Source organism: Mytilus californianus, unplaced genomic scaffold (assembly GCF_021869535.1).
Source record: "Mytilus californianus isolate M0D057914Y unplaced genomic scaffold, xbMytCali1.0.p SCAF_8, whole genome shotgun sequence".
Taxonomy (NCBI): Eukaryota; Metazoa; Mollusca; class Bivalvia; order Mytilida; family Mytilidae; genus Mytilus; species Mytilus californianus.
The window spans coordinates 67,030,519-67,053,016 of NW_026262734.1; the positions used below are offsets into that span (position 1 = coordinate 67,030,519).

General features: G+C 33.4%; 1 protein-coding gene across 1 annotated transcript; it reads left to right on the forward strand.

Moving 5' to 3' along the window:
• Positions 1 to 2,932: 2,932 nt before the first annotated feature.
• LOC127711036 (ficolin-2-like) lies at positions 2,933 to 14,784 on the forward strand. Its single transcript, XM_052216982.1, has 4 exons — positions 2,933 to 3,100; positions 5,512 to 5,608; positions 7,353 to 7,517; positions 14,146 to 14,784. Exons 1-4 carry the CDS (start codon positions 3,041 to 3,043, stop codon positions 14,394 to 14,396), a joined length of 573 nt encoding a protein of 190 aa, XP_052072942.1. The 5' UTR covers positions 2,933 to 3,040; the 3' UTR covers positions 14,397 to 14,784.
• The last annotated feature ends 7,714 nt before the right edge of the window (positions 14,785 to 22,498 follow it).

Below are 22,498 nucleotides of genomic sequence, written 5' to 3' on the forward strand. Positions count from 1 at the left end.
GAAACACCAAATAAAAAAGAATGGTGCTTTGAAACACCCAAGATATATGTTTCTGACTCAGAAATTTTTAACTGCAATGAAATGTAGGATTAATTTCCTACAACTGTCGAATTCAAGGGAATATTTTTTTTCGACCCTTTTTCGTATGCAACCGGACATAACACCTGTTAGTAGTTGATACATATAGATTTTACCACTGCATCGAGTGTGATACAATATTTCTCCACTCGAGACAATTAAATTTTCAGATTTAAAATTTAACTGTCGGGATTAGGTGACAGAATCTTTTTTTCTTATGATTTTTAGACGATAAAAAGTCAAATTTAGTCCTTATTTTTCGATTATCTGCAAAAAGATGTTTACTTTGTATGTAACATCATCAGACATTGTCGCCTTTTTATGACGTCACAATAGAAAATTCAAAGAAAAGAAAAAAAAATTACGACATAATTGAATTTTGACCAATGAAGAACTGAGATCAAACGAACCAAACGTTGATTAAATGAAACTCAACAGGTCAGGAAAAGGATAAATCGGCTAAGAATGAAAGAAACTCATTTATCAACCCCAGAGATATAACATTCAGCCTCGGTAGTTAGCCTTAGTGAATATCATATATCTGGGATTGATAAATCCTTGTATCAAAATCATTGAAAGTCATCTATTGTATAATAGTTCAATGTTTTTACATGTTTTCCCTGCTGCCCGACTATGTATGTTTCATGATTAAAACAGCTTGCTAGTAAATATAAGAACTTAAAATATTTATATTTTTTTTTTTTTTTTATTGAATGAAAAAATAATTCAATTCAGAAAATTATTTGTTCAATGCAAATGTTTTGAAAGAGCGAAAAAAATTAAAAGGAAACAAAATAAATTAGCTGCAAAGAACTTTTCTTCTTCGGGGCTTCCCCGCATTTTTCACAAGATGTTTTAAACATAGTTTAATCCGATACACTTAAATTATATGAAATAATCTTCAATAAATGTAAAGGAGTAGGTCCGGTAAAGGCCGATTTTGGCCTCAAAATTCAGGTTCATTTGATGAAACATTTTGGACACTTTTTAAACACTTAATTGTCTACTTCAGTCGATTCAATTAGTTTAAGAGAAAGATTTGAACTGATTTTGTCATTAAAGACGCTCAAATTCAAGCTTAAATATGAAAAATCTATCAAATATGCCATAATATGTCACTTTTCAGATGGTTTTTGTCAAAAATGAAAGTGGCCGCATCCGTGTTCATTCTGAACCTTTATATATGTTATGTATTATCATCAAATACAACTTACATTTGAATATTAAGAATGAACACAAATGCGGCCACTTCCATTTCAGACGGAAACCGTCTAAAAATTAACCAAAATGCTGAAATTTCGAAGATTTCAGTAATTTAGCATGACTTAATGATGCTAGTACCCGATACATGTGCATTGTATTGTCAAAATCAGCCCATATTTATGTAACAGAAGTACTCTTCTTTCCAGTAAATAGCTAAAAATTTACATTTTAACAATTTTGTAAAACTGCTATATTTTGGGGCCAAAAAGAGGTCTTACTGGGCCTACTCCTTTTATCGTCATATGATAACTGTGCGTTACATCTACATTTATCTATACGTGTATATGAATATTGGACATTGTAGATTTGTTTCTTTTAACTTAGACTTTTATTTGCAAAAGTAAACAAAAACCCCATGTTTTCCCCTTGAATTCATAGACCATGAAACAATCGATGATTCTATGAAAAAAATATCTTTCAAAATAATAATAATCAAAGATTATTATGTATTATTAGCTTTCATTTTATTTTCTAAATCACAAAAAGATAAGAATTCTTTTTTCCATCTAGTCAAACCTAACACTGAATCAACTATGTATAAGAACGATGAACGATTAGCAATAACTACAATATATTGCATTAGCTGTAAACTTTATCATACTTCTGTAAGTGTCATTTATGCTATCAGCTGATACATGTAATTATAAATGTACAAAAAGTCCTACTTTATGCAGATTGTGAAGGACCCCTGCCAGAAATACAAGATGCTGTTTGCACAGAGACATTTGGGTTATATAAAAACCTCGGCACTGGAATAAGTTTTAAATGTAGAGAAGGAATTGCTTTGGTAGGACGCCCATTTGCTGTTTGTACGGACTATGGAGATTGGAAAGTTCTGTTTTGTTGTATAGAACGCGGTAAATTTTATCTTATTTCTGATTTATTGATAATGATAGGCATTTAAGGATAAAAAAGCAATAACAATATACACAAATGAATAACAAAATAAATAAGAAATACAGAAATTAGTAAATTTATATATAATTCAATATACAAATCAAACTCCCAAAAAAAAGAAAAAAAAGCCAACCTAAAAAAGCTTTACACAAATCAAGTTTTATTAGTCCAAATCTTCTGCCGATCGAATGTCTCCTTTTGAGACTTGATAGGGACGTTTGACTTCAGGTGACAACCCGTATCCAAGACATTGAAATAGCCAACACCAAGGGGCAGTACTAAACTAGAAGTCAAAGAAAACAGTCAATTACTTTAGTTTTAAAGAGAAGTAGAGAGGTATAACTTTTGCTCAACGTTTTTATACATATACAAATAGTCGTAAATGAAGGCAACAGTAATTTCCCGATGTTTAAATCTCGTTAATCGATTTAGATCCAAATCAATATAACAAACAATTAACAATGGAAATCACATGAATTCCCAAAGGAGCATGACTGAGTGAGTGGACAGGGTAAGCATCTCCTGATATGCATGAAACACATACGAATCCACGCTCAGTCAAAATGTTACAATCGGAAATTGGACTTATGAGTTTTAAAGGTCCTGTTGGTATCTTTTGCCACTTTTTTACATATACTCCTCTATTTATTTTGTTGGTGATATTAACAGATATTAAAAATTATGATACGCTATTTTTTTTATTATACCTGTTTTGATTTTCTTGTCGGAAGTCTTGTACCCACCACGTGACTGTGCTGGTATACCACGCCGCTGTGGATCAGGTGTCTACAAAATTCATCCAATGCCGTCTATAAAGTTCGATGTCTATTGTGAAATGGATACAGAAGATGGCGGCTGGACAGTAAGTTCCTACCTAACTGATTCGTGAGAAGTGTGACTAACTCGCATGATACACTTTATCCTTTGAATCACCTGATATATGATCCTGTCTTTGCTTACAAAGATAAGGATATATAATACAATTGCCAATGGGATGAATTTTTGCAGAGGATCAAAGGAAATAGATGTAATTGCAGGTCACCGTACAGTCTTTAACAATGAGCAACCCACATACTATAATACCCAGCTGTTATGACTCCGTGATTCAAAAACTATTAAAGGAGAAAACCAACGGCTTGATTTAAGATAATAGCATAAAACGAAAAATGACACACAGCAACCAACGCAACACATGGACTATATGCTAATGGCTTCGAAGAGGCATATAACAAATTTGGCGGTGATGAACATATTGAAGACCGCTTAATCATTCCTAACCTTGGACAGTGGTGTAACAGTACACTATAAGAACGAACTGTGAACATCATTTGAAAGGGGTCGATAGGTACTGTCCGCAATGGCAAACTGGTAAAAAAAAAGTGCTGATATTTAGTTCTCACTGTTACTAAACGTTGAATGAAATCCAAATGAGACAATGAATTTCAAGAATAAAAGCTTATTCATTTTGAGCATTGTAAATGCAGAAATTTTTACAGTGTTTTGATTATTGCAAAATTTGCGACGAGATTTCACGAAAATATCGACTTTCAATTTAAACTGTAAATTTGAAAAGCAAATTGTTTGTATGCATCATTTTTTGAAATCTCAATAATAAATCAAGCAATATTGTCCATTGTTTAACTTAGCAATAATGAATGCGCGCCAAAATTATGAATTTTGAGCAGTTTTTAACAGTATATTGTTAGATTGTTTATTTGAGTATGTTAAGGTTATCAATCTGGGACTTTTTTTTCATTTACATTTCAAAAAATGTTTTGCAAATCTTTCGTTTTAAAAATTTACAGCGTTAGTCCCTTGTCCTTGATGTGGTTACTGAATTCCATAAACATTTCTGAAAAAAATGAACATTTACCATTTGTTAGTTTAACTTTCTTTTTTAAAGTACATTGTATAAATTCAAAATGCTTAGGTATAGATCATATGTTTACAGAAGATTATCTTTCTCTCTCCGAAATTTGTCTCATTTTACGGGATCCATTTGGATCTATCTATCTGTGTCGAAGATTTTTCTAAGACTTTTGTTTTAATCATTTTACCCTATATACATGTACGGTCTAACGGTAGAGTTTATTAATGTAAAATAGTGTCAATTTCACCCATGGTATTTGTAAGAAAAATATTATGGTACAGTTATGGTTGGAGCATTCATGATGAAGGTACATCTAGAAGATCCGTTCTGACGCACTAAAGTTATAAAATGTTATTTTCAGTGATTATATCCATTTTAATACAAAATTTCACACAACATTCAATTTAGGTCAGTATTCATAGTTCTGGTTCTTTTTTCTAGTAATTAATCGCTAAAGCTGAAGGTGGAGATTTGCAAAACATTTTTTGAAATGTAAATGAAAAAAAAGTCCCAGGTTGATAACCTTAACATACTCAATTAACAATCTAACAATATATGTCCACCTTCAGCTTCAGCTTCACAACTAGTATATATATTTGTTTAGGGGCCAGCTGAAGGACGCCTCCGGGTGCGGGAATTTCTCGCTGCATTGAAGACCTGTTGGTGACCTTCTGCTGTTGTCTGTTCTATGGTCGGGTTGTTGTCTCTTTGACACATTCCCCATTTCCATTCTCAATTTTATGATTGTCCCAGAAGATATCACTAATGATAAGTAATGTACCTTTCTTCAATTGTCCTTTGATATATTTAATAGTAATTACAAAACTAATGACCCTTCTCCTTCTGGCAAAGCTGAACTTAGAATAATCTGGCTATTCTATTTAGCTCCCTTTCGGTCATATAGCTCCACACGTATTCAAGGTTTTATACATCATTGACTTTAAAATTCTAGGTAAGGCATATCCAGAAATGCGCTTCCGATGCACCAATTTTATAAAGTTTTATCCTCATTAATGATATCCATTATAAAGCAAAATAAACAAAGCATTCGATTTTAGACTGTATTTCGATGTTTCGAAAAAATTACGCAAAACATTGTTATTGTCTTTGGGCTGTAAATAGTTGGACGGCAAAAGTAATGTGTAATCATCTGACAACTGACATTTTAGGCTTTGTGTACGATTGGAATGGAAATAAAATTAGACAAAAAGGAATATATCTGTTAAGAAATGTATTAAGTTTGATTTTTGTTCGCCATGAAAATAATCTTCTTCAACACGCCCCTTCCCCTCAAGAAAATAAAAAAAAAACACAAACTTTTCAAATTTCAAAATTTTATATTTGACGTAGGACTTCATTCAAAATGTATATACAGATTCTTTAATTGTGTTTAATATCCATAGGTAATCCAAAGGAGATTAGACGGCAGTACAGACTTTTACAGAGGATGGGCCGCTTATGAAGAAGGATTTGGGAATCTTACACACAATTTCTGGCTAGGTTTATACAATTAAAATGCTCATTGACAATAACTTCGAAAAAAGCGACAATAGCATGCCAAAAAAACGAAAAACGCCGAAAAGACCAACATATTTCGATTAAAAACTACAAGGAAACTAAAGACTTAGCAGAAACAACCCCACCAAAAACCACCAAAAACCGGGGGTGATAGATAACAAATAAAAATAACATTTGTGGACCAGGGTTAAGGTGTTGACAAAGTTTATACCTGATCCAATTATTTGTTTTAATTCACATTTTAAATATGTCTCGATAACCTGTATATCTTTTTTCATCATTTTAATTTTTATAAGTTAAAGAAAATATTCGACACATATGATTAATTACTAATTATATCGCAAATCTAATAACTTCAATAATATTACTCTCCATCCAATCAATTATGTCTATTGCTTTATGTTATAACATTATAATTTCAATGTTGTATGTATAGTGTACTCCAATAGCAGGTGTCATGGCAACCATTTTCTTTTACATATATTAATCTGTTTAATGACTTTACGAGTATAAGAGGGGCGAAAGATACCAAATGGCCATTCAAACTCATAAGTCGAAAATAAACTGATAACGCCATCGCTAAAAAAGAAAAAGACAAACAGACAAACAATAGTACACAAAAAACAACATAGAAAACTGAAGACTGAGCAACACGAACCCCACCAAAAACTAGGGATGATCTCAGGTGCTCTGGAATGGTAAGCAGATCCTGCTCCACATGTGGCACCCGTCGTATTGCTCATGTTAGTACAAACCCGGTAATAAGTCTAATTCGGTAGGTCACATTCGGGAAAAGGGGACGGGATTGTAGTTACGACATAAGGAACATATTCGCTATCATCTGTGAAACGGATATTCCGTAACGGTCAACCAACTCGTGATGGTGTCCGTAAAATTTACGAATGGATGATTTCAACTTAACCACTTAGAACTCTTGGTTTAATAGCCTCTTTGTGAGCAGCAACCCTCTATCAAGGAAATCATGATAGCAAATTCTAATAATGCGAAATAGATTTGTAAGTTACCTGATTTAAAGATTTAAAGTAGAACATCCTTCAATAACATGGTTGTTGACCAAGATATTCCTTGATTAAGGGACAATACTCTTGAAATTTACCGATATGCTTATATCACTTATTTAATAAATAAATTTATTGTAAGCTTCTAAGTAACACAGACTTTCTTAATTCTGTTTGTCACAAATTGCGTTCGTCACAACTCGGCCGATTCCTTACCTCCATGGAGCGAAGCGGAGTCACCCAGGGTTAGCCGATTGTCACGAATTGTTAAAAGTATCGATGAGACCGAATATTACATTCTCCTTTAGCTAAAGTCTTCCCCCTTAACCAGACCTTATCAATTGAAATAGTATATTTGCCAAATACCGATTTGATCCTGTTATTGCACACTTTCACAAATTGTTTCGTTATGTTAATGCAAATCATGAAAATTTGAAAGTGATTTATAGAATTTTGAACCATTTTTTAATTGAAAATAACTACAGATATCAAAACATTTCAGCTTAACAAAAAATTAATTTTAATTAAAAGATTTAAAAAAAAATGATATATTTTCTTCTCTCCGCTAGCTCTTCATTGTCAATGAAAATGTATGTTCTCCCTAAGAAAGATAACTACATGTATGAGAACGTATTTCTAATTACAGGGTCAATTACAGCTTTTTGGCAAATAGAGTTTTGATCAAGTAATTTATAATAATTTAACAGGAAATGCAAAAATTCATACAATAGTCGCAACTGGTAATTATCATCTACGAGTAGACTTAGAGGACTTTGAAGGAACTACTGCATGGGCTAAATACATTAAATTCTACATAGGAGACGCAACAACAAACTATAAATTGGAAGTAAGCGGCTACGAAGGAAATGCTGGTGAGTCTCACCAATTTCTGGGGTTTTTTTCCAAGTCTGAAAATCTTTTTAAAAAATCTGAATTAAGGCGAAGTGTACGTAATTGCACGCCTCTAGCGGAATTCAGGATAAAAAACGTGCGTCGTTAGTTACGCGGGTTATCTCCCCTACTCTAAGAAAGGAAAAATGGGCACATGAAAGAGAAATGACTTCGTGCGGTCTATCATGAATTCAAACAAGTATTCATGTGCTATCTCAAAACTTCAAAGAAATAATTAGAATGACTCCAATCAGAAATCTGAGTATCCTATTGTGAGTTAGTCTGACTCTATTACCACTGTTTTTGTTTTAGACACGCAGGAGCAGGTACACAATACGACTCGTGTTTATTTCAACAGAAGGTAAAAACGCCTAAACAACAAAATTATAACCAAATAAAAAATAAACCAGTGACAATTCTGCTTCTATTCGTATCAAATTCATTAAAATCAAACCAGAATTGACACCACAATATTTTTTGAAAAACCATAGTTTTGAATGAAATGCACAGTGTACTGCAGATCCTGTAGCGTAAAATTGTAGGTAACGAATAATTATATTGCATGTGAATTTGTGTCTTAAACAAGAAAGACGTTGGCATGTCCGTTTTTATGCAATTGAAAATTTTATGATGTTATATATTTTATTATTTATGTAAAACGTATAAAAGATACTAAGGGGTAATCGACCACTAGTACAACATTTATAAGCCGAAGAAAAAGCCAACAGCAAAAAAAAAAACCCATCAGATTCCGTCCACAAAACATTACACACTCAGAAACTAAGAATTGTTCACTATGACATTTATCTCAGAATATGTAAAATCTATGTCATCCAAATCTCAGTTTTCAAGGTGCAGAAAATAAACAGGTGTCTTCTATTCCGTCCGCAATTTTTGGGGAAAGTAAAATCTAAATTTAGAACCATGGTTGAAACTGAAACTACACATGTATGATAAAAATAGAACGTGTTATTTTTTCTTAATCAAATTCCGATTTCGAAGGGATAGCGAAATTTGTTCTCTTTTGTTGTGCTTTTGTGTATCATTCAGCAGTAGTATAAGGTAGGGGAAGAAGGGGTAGGGGTGAAGAATAATAGTTCTACAATGTCGGGGCTTTTTATAACCCGGCGACTATATACGGTATGGATTTTCTCATTGTTGAAGGCCGTATGATTGCCTATAACAATTGGTTACATCCACATCCTTTAAGGTAGCTGGGTTGTCTAAATATTGGACGATAGATTTTTCTTAAACTACTGTAAGACTTCATTGTCAATGTAATTTTTAATTTCAATATAAAAACTGGGGATCACGGACCTTGTTTTTTCGTAATAACACATTGAAATTAACGAAATTTGGGTTATTTTATATTGTTGATATAGGGGAAACTTAAGTTTTCCTTATTGCGGAAACATTAAACGATAGAATTGGGTAAAATTCGATGAGAGAATTGCTTTTCATTAATAACTCCGAAATATCAAATAAAAATAAGAGGTCACGGGCCTTATTTTCTTGAAAAAAAACCCAAAAATTTTAAATATACTTTACGACACTTAATTTCTTGATAGTTCAATCTTTAAACTTCAAGTTTTAAGTATTTTGTTGTATATTAAACGATACTTGGTAAAATATTTTTAAAACAAAAAAGTTTTTGCAATCAACATGATCAGAACGGACGCTCAGAAAAAGACACCCGATCTACCTTAAACGTGGCAGATAGTTGTCTCATTTGCAATCATACCACAGCTCCTTATGTTCATATTATATTAACAAAACTGCAATTCATTTGCATTATATACAGGAACAATTAGTATGGCACTATACTAGGTAAACTCGTATAGCATCGCTCTTGGTACATTCTTATAGCATTACACCAGTACATTAATATATAGCATATCACTATGCACAAAGCTTTAGCATTACACAATACACAATGCTATAGCATTATACACAATATACGCAATGCTAAGGCTAACACTGGGAATGATCTGTGCTACATGAAGTTAAAACTCCGATCTGTTTTACTTTGCTAAAATTCATATGCGGGTTCTTCTTTTGACCTTATTACAGTCATAAAAATTCTCAAGATAATATGCAGATGCAGTTTTCTTATTTTTCGGGAGTCGTGCATGTGGATATTAAACAAATTATGGAACAAAAAATTATTTCCTTTTTTACTTAAAATCTCCAGCAAACATTAAATCATGCTTTGTCGTGTAGTTAAAGAAAAGGGAAAGCGATCGAGACAGGAAATTTTTTAAATAAAATTGCAGAGTTGTGTCACGTGCACGCGTGTGAACCTGACAAAAAATGGGCTTTGTGCGCAATCCCTCGAATAGCGCCGGAAGTGGTGAGGATGAAAAGATGCAGCAAATTATATTCACTTTTTTAAAATACAAACATGCAGAAATAAGATTTTAAAAAAGACGTGTATACGCGATCCCAATATTATAACCGATTATTAAAATACGTATAGAATCATTCTGTCAACGCTGTGTTTACTGGGACAATTTTAAACTTGATATTTGATTCATAATTATTAGAACATTACAATATAAAAAAAGAACATGTGGCATGATTGCCAATAAGATAACTCTCAACAAGAGTCCAAATGACACAGAAATTAACGCTTGAGCATTTGCAATAATTAGGAAAATGGGTTATACACACTCACGATTTTGTTACGACACTCTACGGTATAATAGCGTTATAGAGTAGAAATTGTGATGACGTTACAGTAGACATCAATAACGTCGCCGATTGTTTTTATTCTTTCCGCTAGAAATCAAACTTCCACAGGATATAGCTTGAAAACTAGCACGGTTGCTAAGGACTTTCTTTGCACCAATGGGTTCGTCGTTCATTTTTGAATCGCATATCGATTTTTAAAAAAATTCTGTGGAGCAACGAATTAGAAAATCTTGATAAAGTAAAAATATCTGCCGATTTTTATGATTTTCCCTATATATCCTTTGTATTTTTGGCTTATCATGCTGTTAATTTCAACAGCTTGTATCTGAAAAACGAAAACGGTTACCCCTTTTTTTTATTTTATTGTGCGATGTATTTTTACAAGCAGAATCCACATGTAAAATTTAAAAAAATTCTGTGGAGTAGTTAATTACGTACACTTCGCCTTAATTTGTATACTTAAGAATATTGTTCTAAATGTAAAAAAAATACTCGTTTGTTGGTATTAGTTTGGTCTCAGATTTATTTGTATGTTTGTATGTATTTTTAAGTCAGTTGTGTTTGTGTGTCTCTGATGTATTTTTAGGCTGCTGGTTCCCAACTATTGTCACGTAAATCAATTATGTCTGTTTTGCATGCTCTCCCAATTTTTTCAATATAACGGTACAATAAACAACTATCATACAAATTGGAGGTTTAGCTTGATATAAATATAAATAAGATATGGTATGAGTGCCAATGAGACAACTCTCCATCCAAGTCACAATGTATAAAAAGTAAACAAGTATAGGTCAAAGTACGGCCTTGGCTCACACCGAACAGCAAGCTATAAAGGGCACCAAAATGACTAGTGTAAAACGATTCAAACAGGAAAACCAACGGTAAAGCCTGATTCAGCCCACCATTTTTTGGGGGAAAGTGCATCTACCAAATTAGGAATATGGCAGTTGTTTCCATTCGTTCCGTTGTTCGGTTGTTTGATATAGTGTCTGATAAGGGTTATAATAATTCTAAGCCTACCTAATCCAAAAGGCCAAGTGAACTTTTCTCATCACTTGGCGTCCGTCGTTCGTCATCCATTAACTTTTACAAAAATCGTCTTCCCTGAAACAACTAGGTCAAATTTTGTTAAACTTGGCGTATCTAGTTTGAAAATGTGCCCGATGACTCTGTTTGCCAACCAACATGGCTTACATGGCTGAAAATAGAACATATCAGTAAAATGCCAGCTTTGTCTATTATCTTGAAACTGCTATAGATAGAGTAAATCTGACACGGCAGGATTGTTCAGCTGTCAGATGACTTCTGTGAGAGTTATTGCCCTCAAATGACGAATTTTGCCCTTTTTTTTTTATTCATACATACAATGTATTATATTGAAAAGTATAATAGAAAGAAACTTTAAAAAGTAATAATTATAAGCAAGACAATATCTACAAATAAAGCCTCATGTCCTAAATCATCAGTCCAGTCCTTATTTGAGTTATTCCCCTTAAATGATGATTTTTACGATTTTTTTGCGTATTTGCCTATTAACTTGACCAGCATTTTAGATAAATAGAAACTTTAAAAAGTAAAATTGATCAGTGAGACATAATCTGAAAACAAGTCAAACATGCCCGCTGGTAATTGAACTTTTTTTATAACAGATAGATACAAACTTTAAAACATAAAAATGATCAGCAAGACAAGACCTACAAATAAGACGAATTACCGAAATTGACGCCTTATTTGATTTCTTGTCCTTAAATGACGATTTTTATCAAATGTTTGTGTTATTGCCTATTATTTTGAATAATGAAATAAAACAAAGATGATCAGCAAGACAATATCTGCAAATACGTTAGCATTGATGAATTGTCAGTTGTCTTTTTCTGGGGTTAATGCCCTTTAATTACGATTTCTACCTTATTTTTGTGTTTTGAGCAAAATCTTTAGAAGATAGAGAGAAACTAAACAGAAAAAACAAGCAGTTCAATATCAACAAAAAAGAGGATTTATCTATATTCTAGTCCAAAATGTTGGAGTGTCCATTGTTGAAGACGCACACAGACCTTGGTGAGCGACACAGGCTCTTTAGATCCCCTGGTTATAGTTTGTTCTGATGTTGTGTTTTCCCAGTTTACAGGGTTTACATTCTGTATGTGCATTCGGTATCCTGTTCTTCAGTTATTGTTGTTTGTTGATGTTTATCGTTTTTGTGTTTCATTTCCTGTTTTGTACATAAATCAGGCCGTTGGTTTTCTCGTTTGAATTATTTATACACTATGTCAGGGTCATTTATTTGTTTTGGTCCTCATTGCTCTTCAACTTTAAACTTTTATGTGGCCTTTCAACCTTTTTTTATTCGAGCGTCCCTGGTAAAAGAGAGGCGAAAGATACCAAACGGACATTCAAACTCATAAGTCTGGTAAGTATTTTGTAGACGGAACGCATGTCTGGTTTACAAAATTGTAAGCCTTGTATCTTTGATTGAGATGATTGCACATCTTTCAAGTTCTGATAAAATGTGTTCAATCTTTATAAATCTTTAACTATGTTGGTTTCTTATTCAACAACAATCGGTTGCAAATAATGTTTATATGCTTAAATTGTTTGTGAAACGTGAAATCAAGCCACCAAGTTCTTTATTTGCTAAGAAAGTAGTTCAGTTAACACGGTTTAAAAAAAATAGTTACAAACAAACAAAACAAAAAACTACGGGAAGCGCTTGAAACTAATCGAAGTGAACAATTTCTATACTGAAAACTAAGGATATATGTTTATGAATGGTCTTGTTTTAAGCATCAGTGAATCAATATGGCCTTATAAGATATTTCTTGAATTTTAAGATTAGTTTGATGTATGTCGTCAAATACACCGCATTCAAAAATTTAATTTAAAGTTTATTTGCTGCTTGAAGGTGGACATACCAGTTACATTTTTTGTCTAAATATTCTCAGATGTAAGTTCGAAACAGTTGTTGCTTTCAACAAAATGTAAACAACACGTTTTAAATTTCATGCGTCCGATGCGCTTTTCTGGATTTACCTTCATCAGGAACGCTCAAAGCCAAACATCTGAAAGCCAAGATAAGAACCGAAACAATCGAAGAGATATACATGTATGGCCAAAAAGGACCTAAAGATAGCCAAATCCATTTAAGGTCGACTTTGCCTGTGGGAGTTGAAACCTTAGTTTCTTTATAATTTCAAAATTTATAAACGGACAATCTTAGAAAGGTTTGGTATAAATCATGTCAGTATACCGAAGTACTAACTGTTGAGCTGATTATACCCTCGGGGACTGATAATCCACCTGCAGAGGTATCGATCTACGCGTCCGAAGTGCTTTTCTTGATTTACATTCATCAGGAACGCTCAAAGCCAAACATCTGAAAGGCAAGATAAAAACCAAAACAGTTGAAGAGCTATATGACCAAAAAGGACCTAAAATAGCCAAATACTCGATTTATAATCAGATATTTTCGTGAGTTCAGTTTTGACAGTATGTTTTGTTTATATTTGCTTAGACTACTTACATTCGCGTGAGTTCAGTTTGAACCAGTTTTTGTTGTTCATACTAAGTATGGCAGAATGATGTTCGCGACGGTCGTTCCCATAATTGTTAAACAATAAACAATAGAAAGCTCATTCATTGGGAGTAAGTTACATACTATACCTGAATGTGGTAATTGGCATTCAGAATGTATTCTTAAACGAGATGTAATACACATGCAATATTAATGGATCCACGGTATAAACCAAATTTCGCACCACTGTTAAGTAACACTACTTTGCAATCATAGTTGCTACAGTAAATTTTCCCTACGCTGAATGTTCACGAAATAATTTCTCCGAAAGTATGCAAAATGTAATAGATTAATTTAAGGGAAAATGTACAAAAAAATGCTAACCTAACATATTTTTTTCTATTCAGGAGACAGTTTGACATTCCATACCGGAAATATGTTTTCTACGTACGACAGAGATAATGACAAATATGCTAATGTTAGTTGTGCAGTCAGGTTTAAAGGAGCATGGTGGTATCTAGCATGTCACCAATCAAATCTAAACGGGGCATACTTATCAGGTGGAATGGGCTCTTATGCTGATGGAGTCATATGGGAAAAGTGGAAAGGATATCACTATTCTCTAAAATCAACAAAACTAATGATAAAGAAATTGTAAACGACCAGCGTGATAACACACACCTTTTTGATAGAAAAATTCATAGACTCTTTTTTTAATGTTCTCATTTAAAATTTTTGAAAACAAATTGTTAGAAGGAAACAGTGACTTCGAGAAAGGTGTCTCCTTTGCTGATGGAGTCACATGGATGACGTTGAAACGGCAATTGTATACTTTAAAATCAACAAGACTAATGATAAAGAAAATGTGATTACCTAACTTTTGTATTACCACATATTGTGATATAAAACATTCATAGACGTTTGATATAATGTTGCCGCTTTAATTAACATTTATTTACATTAATAACCTAGACAACTCCTTATGTTAGCATGTAGTGTTTTCTCTTTGTATTTTTTGTTTTTTGTGTATAAAAGGATAAAATCCATGTTTTATCTGTATTTTTCCATTTGTGAGAATAAAAAAGATGTAGGGTATACGCCAATGAGACGGGAACCCAACTTAAATAATTACATATAACATTTCAAGCTCCTAAATTACCCCAGTCTCTAACAGTTGTGAATAAATTAGAAATTTGGTTTATCAAAGATCTACAATCAGTTCCAAATTCTCTAAAACAGCAAAATAAACTTAAGATAAGACATCAATTGACGAGCTTCCTGAATTAAGACTTGAATAAGATTAGTGTGCTAGTGTTTAACTTTTTAATTTTCTCTATATCATCTCAAACATCGAACTAACAAGAAGTACATCTATGAACATACACTTAATACATTGGATATGTACTGATTGATATATTGCCTTGAAAACACGATTGTTTTATTATGAATAAGATGTGGTATGAGTGCCAATGGGACAACTCTCCATCCAAGTCATAATGTGTAAAAAGTAAACAATCATAGGTCAAAGTACGGCCTTCAACACGGAGCCTTGGCTTACACCGAACAGCAAGCTATAAAAGGATACAAAATGGCTAGTGTAAAACAATTCAAACAGGAAAACCAACTTTTTTGTTATTATTGGCTTTCAACTATCTTTCAGTAACTTTGAGTACTCTCAGATCGGTATAGTGTGTCTTCAGCGTCTTTGGTATTTGTTTTTGTGCTTTGTATCCAGTCCTTTTCCAGATTTTTATAGTTGTTCTTATGCTGTGATGTTCCACCACTATCTCCGGTTAGCGGAAGCGTTGGGCAACCCAAAACATGATTATAAATTAATGAAAGCAACTTCAAACTACTTGTTAAAATTTAGAGGCAAAATGTATCACATGAATCATACAGTCAGGCAGGGGTTTTACTGCTGGCTGGAAGAAGTCCAAGAATTACCATATTTCTATCCCGCAGGCACCCTTGATGTAGAAAAATCTCGCAGAAGATACAATTCATGATGACATACTCGAGTTATCACCATAATCACGCAACTATTTAAGGACTCAGTTATCAAGAAAGGAAAATTATTGCAACAAAATTTTGTATTTGGGATTAAGAACTCATAACTATACTTAGCAACTGTGACTTTTACCTTTGATCAACTGACCTTAAAAATGATAGGTTTCAAAAACTTGTGTGAAAGAGAGACGGAAAATACCAAAGGGGCATTCAAACTCATAAGTAGAAAATAAACTGACAGCGCCATAGCAAAAAACGATAAATGACCAAAAGACAAACAATTGTATACAAAAGTAACAAAACACATTATAGAAAACTTAATACTGAACATCACGAACCCCACCAAAAACTGGGGGTGATCTCATGTGCTCCGGAATGGTAAGCAGATCCTGCTCCACATGTGGCACCCGTCGTTGTATAAAAGAGGGACAAAAGATACCAAATGGACATTCAAACTCACAAGTCGACAATAAACTGAGACGCAATGGCAATAAAAGAAAAAACAAAAAGACCAAAAGACAAACGACAATATACATAAAATGCTCCACTGTGCGCAGCTTGATATGACCGCAGAGGTCGATCCTTGAACAGTTGGGGCAAGTATGGACACTATATTCAAGCTTGAAACAGCTCTGAATTTGGATTGCGATTAAATATTGATACATTATAGGTTTCTGACACAGAATGAGTGTGGTCAAAGAACTGATAAATTTGACATTGCCCTTTTATCTATTATGGTCCAATATTCAAAATCTAAATACACCGTTATATTCAGCATATCCAAGTACACCAAGAATATAATTTTATTATGTATTGATGGACAAAATTAGCTAAGTTTTTAAAAGAGGGTTCGCTTCATAAAAAAACTTACACAGTAAGGTTAAGCATATCAAAGAACCCGAAGAATTAAGTTTTTGATGAAATCAAACAAAGTTTAATTTTGGACCCTTTGGACCTCAATGTGAACCAATTTGATAATGAGGTCTAAATCCAAAATCTGAATACATGGTTAGATTCAGCATATATAAGAACCCCATATATTCAATTTTTGTTGAAATCAAACAAAGTTTAATTTCGGACCCCGATTTGGGCCAATTTGAAAATGGGCCAAAATTCCAAAATCTAAATACACGGTTAGATTCAGCATATCAAAGAAACCAAGAATTCAATTTTTGTTGAAATCAAACAAATGTTTAGTTTTTGACCATTTGGATCTCAATGTGGACCAATTTAATAAAGGGGCCCAAAATCAAAAATCTAAATGCACGGTTAGATTCCTCATATTAAAAAAGCCAAAGAATTCCAGCCATTGAAATTGGTCAAGAAATAAGCAATTATACAAAGTATTAGAAAAGTATTGTTTCTGTCCCCTCTTTCCTTAATATTAAGGGCCATAACCCCTAAAACTAATCCCAACCTTCCTCTTTTGGTATGAAACCTTGTGGTACAATTTCATAGAAATCCATTGACTTATACTCAAGTTATTGTCCGGAAACCAGAAAATCCTAGTTTTTGCCCCTTTTTGCCCCTAATTCCTAAACGGTTTGGCCCATGACTCCCAAAAACATTCACAGCCTTCCTTTTGAGATATGAAAACTTGTGGTAAAATTTCATAGAGATCCATACACTTATACACAAGTTTTTGTCCTGAAAGAAGAAAAATGCTTGTTTTGGATCCTTTTTAGCCCCTAATTCCTAAACAGCTTAGACAATAACCCTCAAAATCAATCCCAACCTTCCTTTTCAGGTATGGAACCATGTGCAACAATTTCATAGAGATCCATACACTTATATTCAAGTTATTGTGTGGAAACCAAATTTCTTCAGATGACATGACGACGACGGCGTTGACAACGCCATACCATTATACGAACGCCAAAATTGCGGTCGTATAAAAACACAACATAGAAAATTGAAGATTGAGCAACACGAACCCCACCAAAAACCCGGGTGGTCTCATGGGCTCCGGAACGGTAAGCAGATCCTGCTCCACATCTACATCTATAGGTTATTTTAAATTAAACAGGTGAAATACAAGAAATCAAAAAGAAACAGCAATTTGCAAAAGTTGTTTATACAATTTGTCTATGTTAAGAGTCTGTTACACAGACCTTTGCCCTTTGATTAGGTTAAATTCTATCTATAGTAACAGTAACCTTGAACTTATTGTCCCCAAATTCAATAGGTTTTCTCCTTGTCAATATCATGCAGCAGTATACAATTTATTCAAATTAAGCAAAGGAAACTCTTGTTACTACCCTAACTATGACGTACATTTTGACCAAAATTGAAAAGGCATCGTTCCTTTTATTAAATCTTCCATATGCATAAGTTTTCTTCCAATTCGGCATGGTAAATATAAGTTACCACCAGATAACCATCCCTTAAAATTATTCTTAGTATCATTGTCTTCATACTTTGACCGATTGACCCTTAAATCGAAAGGATACCTCCCTCATGTACAACTTTCGTCTGTGTGAGTTTCGTTGCAATTAAAATTGAGAATGGAAATGGGGAATGTGTCAAAGAGACAACAACCCGACCATAGAGCAGACAACAGCCGAAGGCCACCAATGGGTCTTTAATGCAGCGAGAAACTCCCGCACCCGGAGGCGTCCTTCAGCTGGCCCCTAAACAAATATGTGATTTGTGGCCCCTAAACATGATTAGGCAAGGAAAGCTCACGTAAATACATTGAAGGCATTTTTCAAAATTAAATATTTGCGACAGTGGCATTGAACTTTGACTTATTTACCGCATGTTCAATAGGTTTCCTTTCCTTCACTATATATTCCATCCATGCAGCCAACGTTCCAACTAAGCAAAGGAAACTCGTTTTACCATCCGTAAAAGCATTTACTTACGACGGACGGACAGACGGAAGGACGAACCGCTCAGTGATATTGAAAATCGTATTGTTGCAATTTTGCAAAAATTTTCACCTGTACATTCATTTTTACAAGTTTGATAGGAATTTATTGATAAAATGCTTTTATTTCATAAACATTTTTAATTGTTTTCGACGTGACATTTTTCTTTTTTTGGCAAATGGCCAATGGAATATTCCCTGAACCTCTTTCAAAGCCTCTTTGTTTTGTATTAAAATCAATATTGTTCATTTTCAGATGATTTGATTCCTGTTTAAAATAAGCAAATTAATTTCAACATCTGATATTTATATATTTAAAGGTATGCTTAATCTTACATCGAAAAGTATGTTAATTTAATACACTTAACTTAACCTATAAACTCGCGATTATTCTAAATCCATCAACACCCAATGATATAAAAGCAGTCGTTTCTTTTATTAAAGAGTCATTAGAACTGACGAAAGGAGACCAGTAACTGTTTTTAACATTTATCTTAATATTGCTTTTCTTATGTTTGTTTTCGGTCTGTTTTTTGCAATCAAGAATTTCATTTAATTTTCTCCCTATTCGAGACTAAGTCGCGTCGAAGATTTATCTCTTGTATGTCATTTTGTCAACGTCTCCCTCTAGATGTCTTTTGGTTATTTCTGTAGTTAGGTTGCTGTCTCATTGACGTTTACCTCACATCTCCTTTTATTCACGCAGCACTTAATTTTCCGTGTGCACTGATGGCTGACAAAAATTATCATATAAATCTGATAGACTAAGTAAGCACTGCCAGTTTTTATTTGTATCAAGTATAGTGGATTGATTTGAATGTTTTCTACTTAACGTTCAGTGACATATATTCCATGCATATTAAAGCCATTGTGTCAGAAATTCACCTCAAGTCTACTTAAACATTTGCTTTTTTTTTTTGTATTTTTCTGAGTGAAGAAAAACAGAATTCTATAGAAACGCAGACACGCACTTACTTCAAAAATTAATTTCTGGAATAAAACCACTATGCAATTTTAAGCATTTATAGCTATTTCGTCTTAAGTTAGAATAAAGCGGCAGTTATTTCATAGCAAATTTATCTGATCCCGACTTGACTGTGCTGAAAAAATCAACATATTACATAATAGAGCTCACTGGTTCCCGAAAGTTGGATAGTATAAAAACAGGTAGTTCCGATCTGGGCAACAAGGCAAACATGTCCCCCATCATAATTTCATATATCTATTTTATTATTTATGAGAAACTTCCATCAAGGGTTTGACCGTGATCCTAAGACGTAGAGCCTTTCATTTGATATCAATTAATTACCCATTTTCTTTTGCTTTTGGACAAAGTTAGAGCTACGCGTAGGAACTATTTTGTTTAACATATGTACTACTTTCTTGTATGTTCTCTGTGACCTGATCCGAATTATATACCTCCTTGGTGTCAAGCGAAAAACAAAGGAATTACCGCACACACAATTTTGGGAAATTAGCGCAGCTCTACGTAAGTCTTACTAATTTCCTGGAGACAAATACAAATAAGCAAAAACTAAACGATGAGGAAAATGACCAAACAGAGAAAAAAAAATCTCCTTCTTTCTTGATTATTTCTTTTTTCATATCAATAATAGTCAGACTCTTTTTGAAACTCCATCCCTTGCACGTGAAAAGTGGTGTATATCTTAACTAAGAATCTTATAAAATAAAAAACAGCGAATTTCATACCGTTCAGTTTTGTGTTGTTGGCTATATGTTTTATTGATGTATGCCTTGCATCTTCTTTTACTCTTATGAATGTTTTATGTGTCAAAAAGTTGTTGCCTATTTACTAAACATTGAAAGTATTTGGCATTTTATAGCTGATGTTTATCATTTGAAAAATCTGTTTCAAGGCATCCCCCTTTTCTTAAAAACAAAAAATACCAAAACAATGCAAAAAGCGAAAGTAAAAGAAAAATCACAAAAAAAATCGTTTTCCAGACATAATACGTAACAAAACAAGCTTCGTCTTTCAGAGGTAAGCATACGATGTGTTGGGTTTGAAACCCTTATATAGTACACAATTTGCAAAATTTCCTCAGAGAAGGTATTGGCAAAAATCTGGATAGTTATATACGTATGATATACGTTTGTAGGTTTTTGCCATTTTTCGTCTATTTTGAAGTTGTGATCTGCACAGATTAAAATTTAATAGTCCCAAAAAAATTTAAACAACGACTCAATCATAAAATTAGTTTTTATCATGGCTTTTTTCGTGATAAAAACACAAAACTTTGATATATTGTACCTTTTTCATTGAATAATTTGTACATATAACTTTGCACTGCATGTTTTGTTATCAACCCGCAGTCTAGCAACTACTGGCTAGGTCTGTTGGGAACATAAGCCCTCGACGGGACGGAGTGAACCCCGAACGTACGTGGAGGCGACAGATTTAAATCTTAGCTGTAACTTGTCCTCTTTTTTTTTTCCAAGGAATGTTGTACGATAAAAGGGGGATGTTAGATATAATAAATGAATTTTAAGTATAATAGCCCATTTACATTTTCTTAAATGTGTGTGTTTGTCCCACGTCAGGAACGTTGTCGTTAACGGTCGTATATCATATCGTAATGTTACCCCCCCCCCTTTTATTTAGAGAATCGAGTGTTAATAGCAGATCTTTGATTGTTTCTGTTGAATTTATGTATATCTTTCATGGAATCGAGATAGTTTAGAGCGAGACATATCGACAATATGTAATCACCTGTCTATTTGTCGTAGACTTAATGTCTGTATCAAGATGTTTTTTTTTTATTTCTGTCGTTGGGTTGCTGTCCAATTGACGTATAACCCACATCTGATTTTCCTTCTATTCCACACTTAATATTGCGTGTATACTGTTGGCTGAAAAAATATAAATCGGATAGCACTAATGTGACATATTGTTAGGACACCTGTCTATTGTTGAAGATTACACGTCTCCCTCTAGATGTCTTTTGGTTATTTCTGTAGTTGGGTTGCTGTCTCATTGACGTTTACCTCACATCTCCTTTTATTCACGCAGCACTTAATTTTCCGTGTGCACTGATGGCTGACAAAAATTATCATATAAATCTGATAGGCTAAGCACTGCCAGTTTTTATTTGTATCAAGTATAGTGGATTGATTTGAATGTTTTCTACTTAACGTTCAGTGGCAAATATTCCATGCATATTAAAGCCATTGTGTCAGAAATTCACCTCAAGTCTACTTAAACATTTGCTTTTTTTTTGTATTTTTCTGAGTGAAGAAAAACAGAATTCTATAGAAACGCAGACACGCACTTGCTTCAAAAATTGTTTTCTGGAAAAAAACCACTATGCAATTTTAAGCATTTATAGCTATTTCGTCTTAAGTTAGAATAAAGCGGCAGTTATTTCATAGCAAATTTATCTGATCCCGACTTGACTGTGCTGAAAAAATCAACATATTACATAATAGAGCTCACTGGTTACTATAAAAACAGGTAGTTCCGATCTGGGCAACAGGGCAGACATGTCCCCCATCATAATTTCATATATCTATTTTATTATTTATGAGAAACTTCCATCAAGGGTTCTACCGTGATCCTAAGACGTAGAGCCTTTCATTTGATATCCATTAATTACCCATTTTCTTTTACTTTTGGACAAAGTTACAGCTACGCGTAGGAACTATTTTGTTTAACATATGTACTACTTTCTTGTATGTTCTCTGTGACCTGATCCGAATTATATACCTTCTTGGTGTCAAGCGAAAAACAAAGGAATTACCGCACACACAATTTTGGGAAATTAGCGCAGCTCTACGTAAGTCTTACTAATTTCCTGGAGACAAATACAAATAAGCAAAAACTAAACGATGAGGTAAATGACCAAACAGAAAAAAAAATCTCCTTC

Excerpts from the sequence above, each read along its gene's own strand:
- LOC127711036 (XM_052216982.1), top strand. The coding sequence starts at position 3,041 with ATGCCGTCTATAAAGTTCGATGTCTATTGTGAAATGGATACAGAAGAT. Across the intron at positions 5,609-7,352 it reads TACACACAATTTCTGGCTAG|GAAATGCAAAAATTCATACA; the intron begins GTTTATACAATT and ends ATAATTTAACAG. Across the intron at positions 7,518-14,145 it reads CGGCTACGAAGGAAATGCTG|GAGACAGTTTGACATTCCAT; the intron begins GTGAGTCTCACC and ends TTTTCTATTCAG.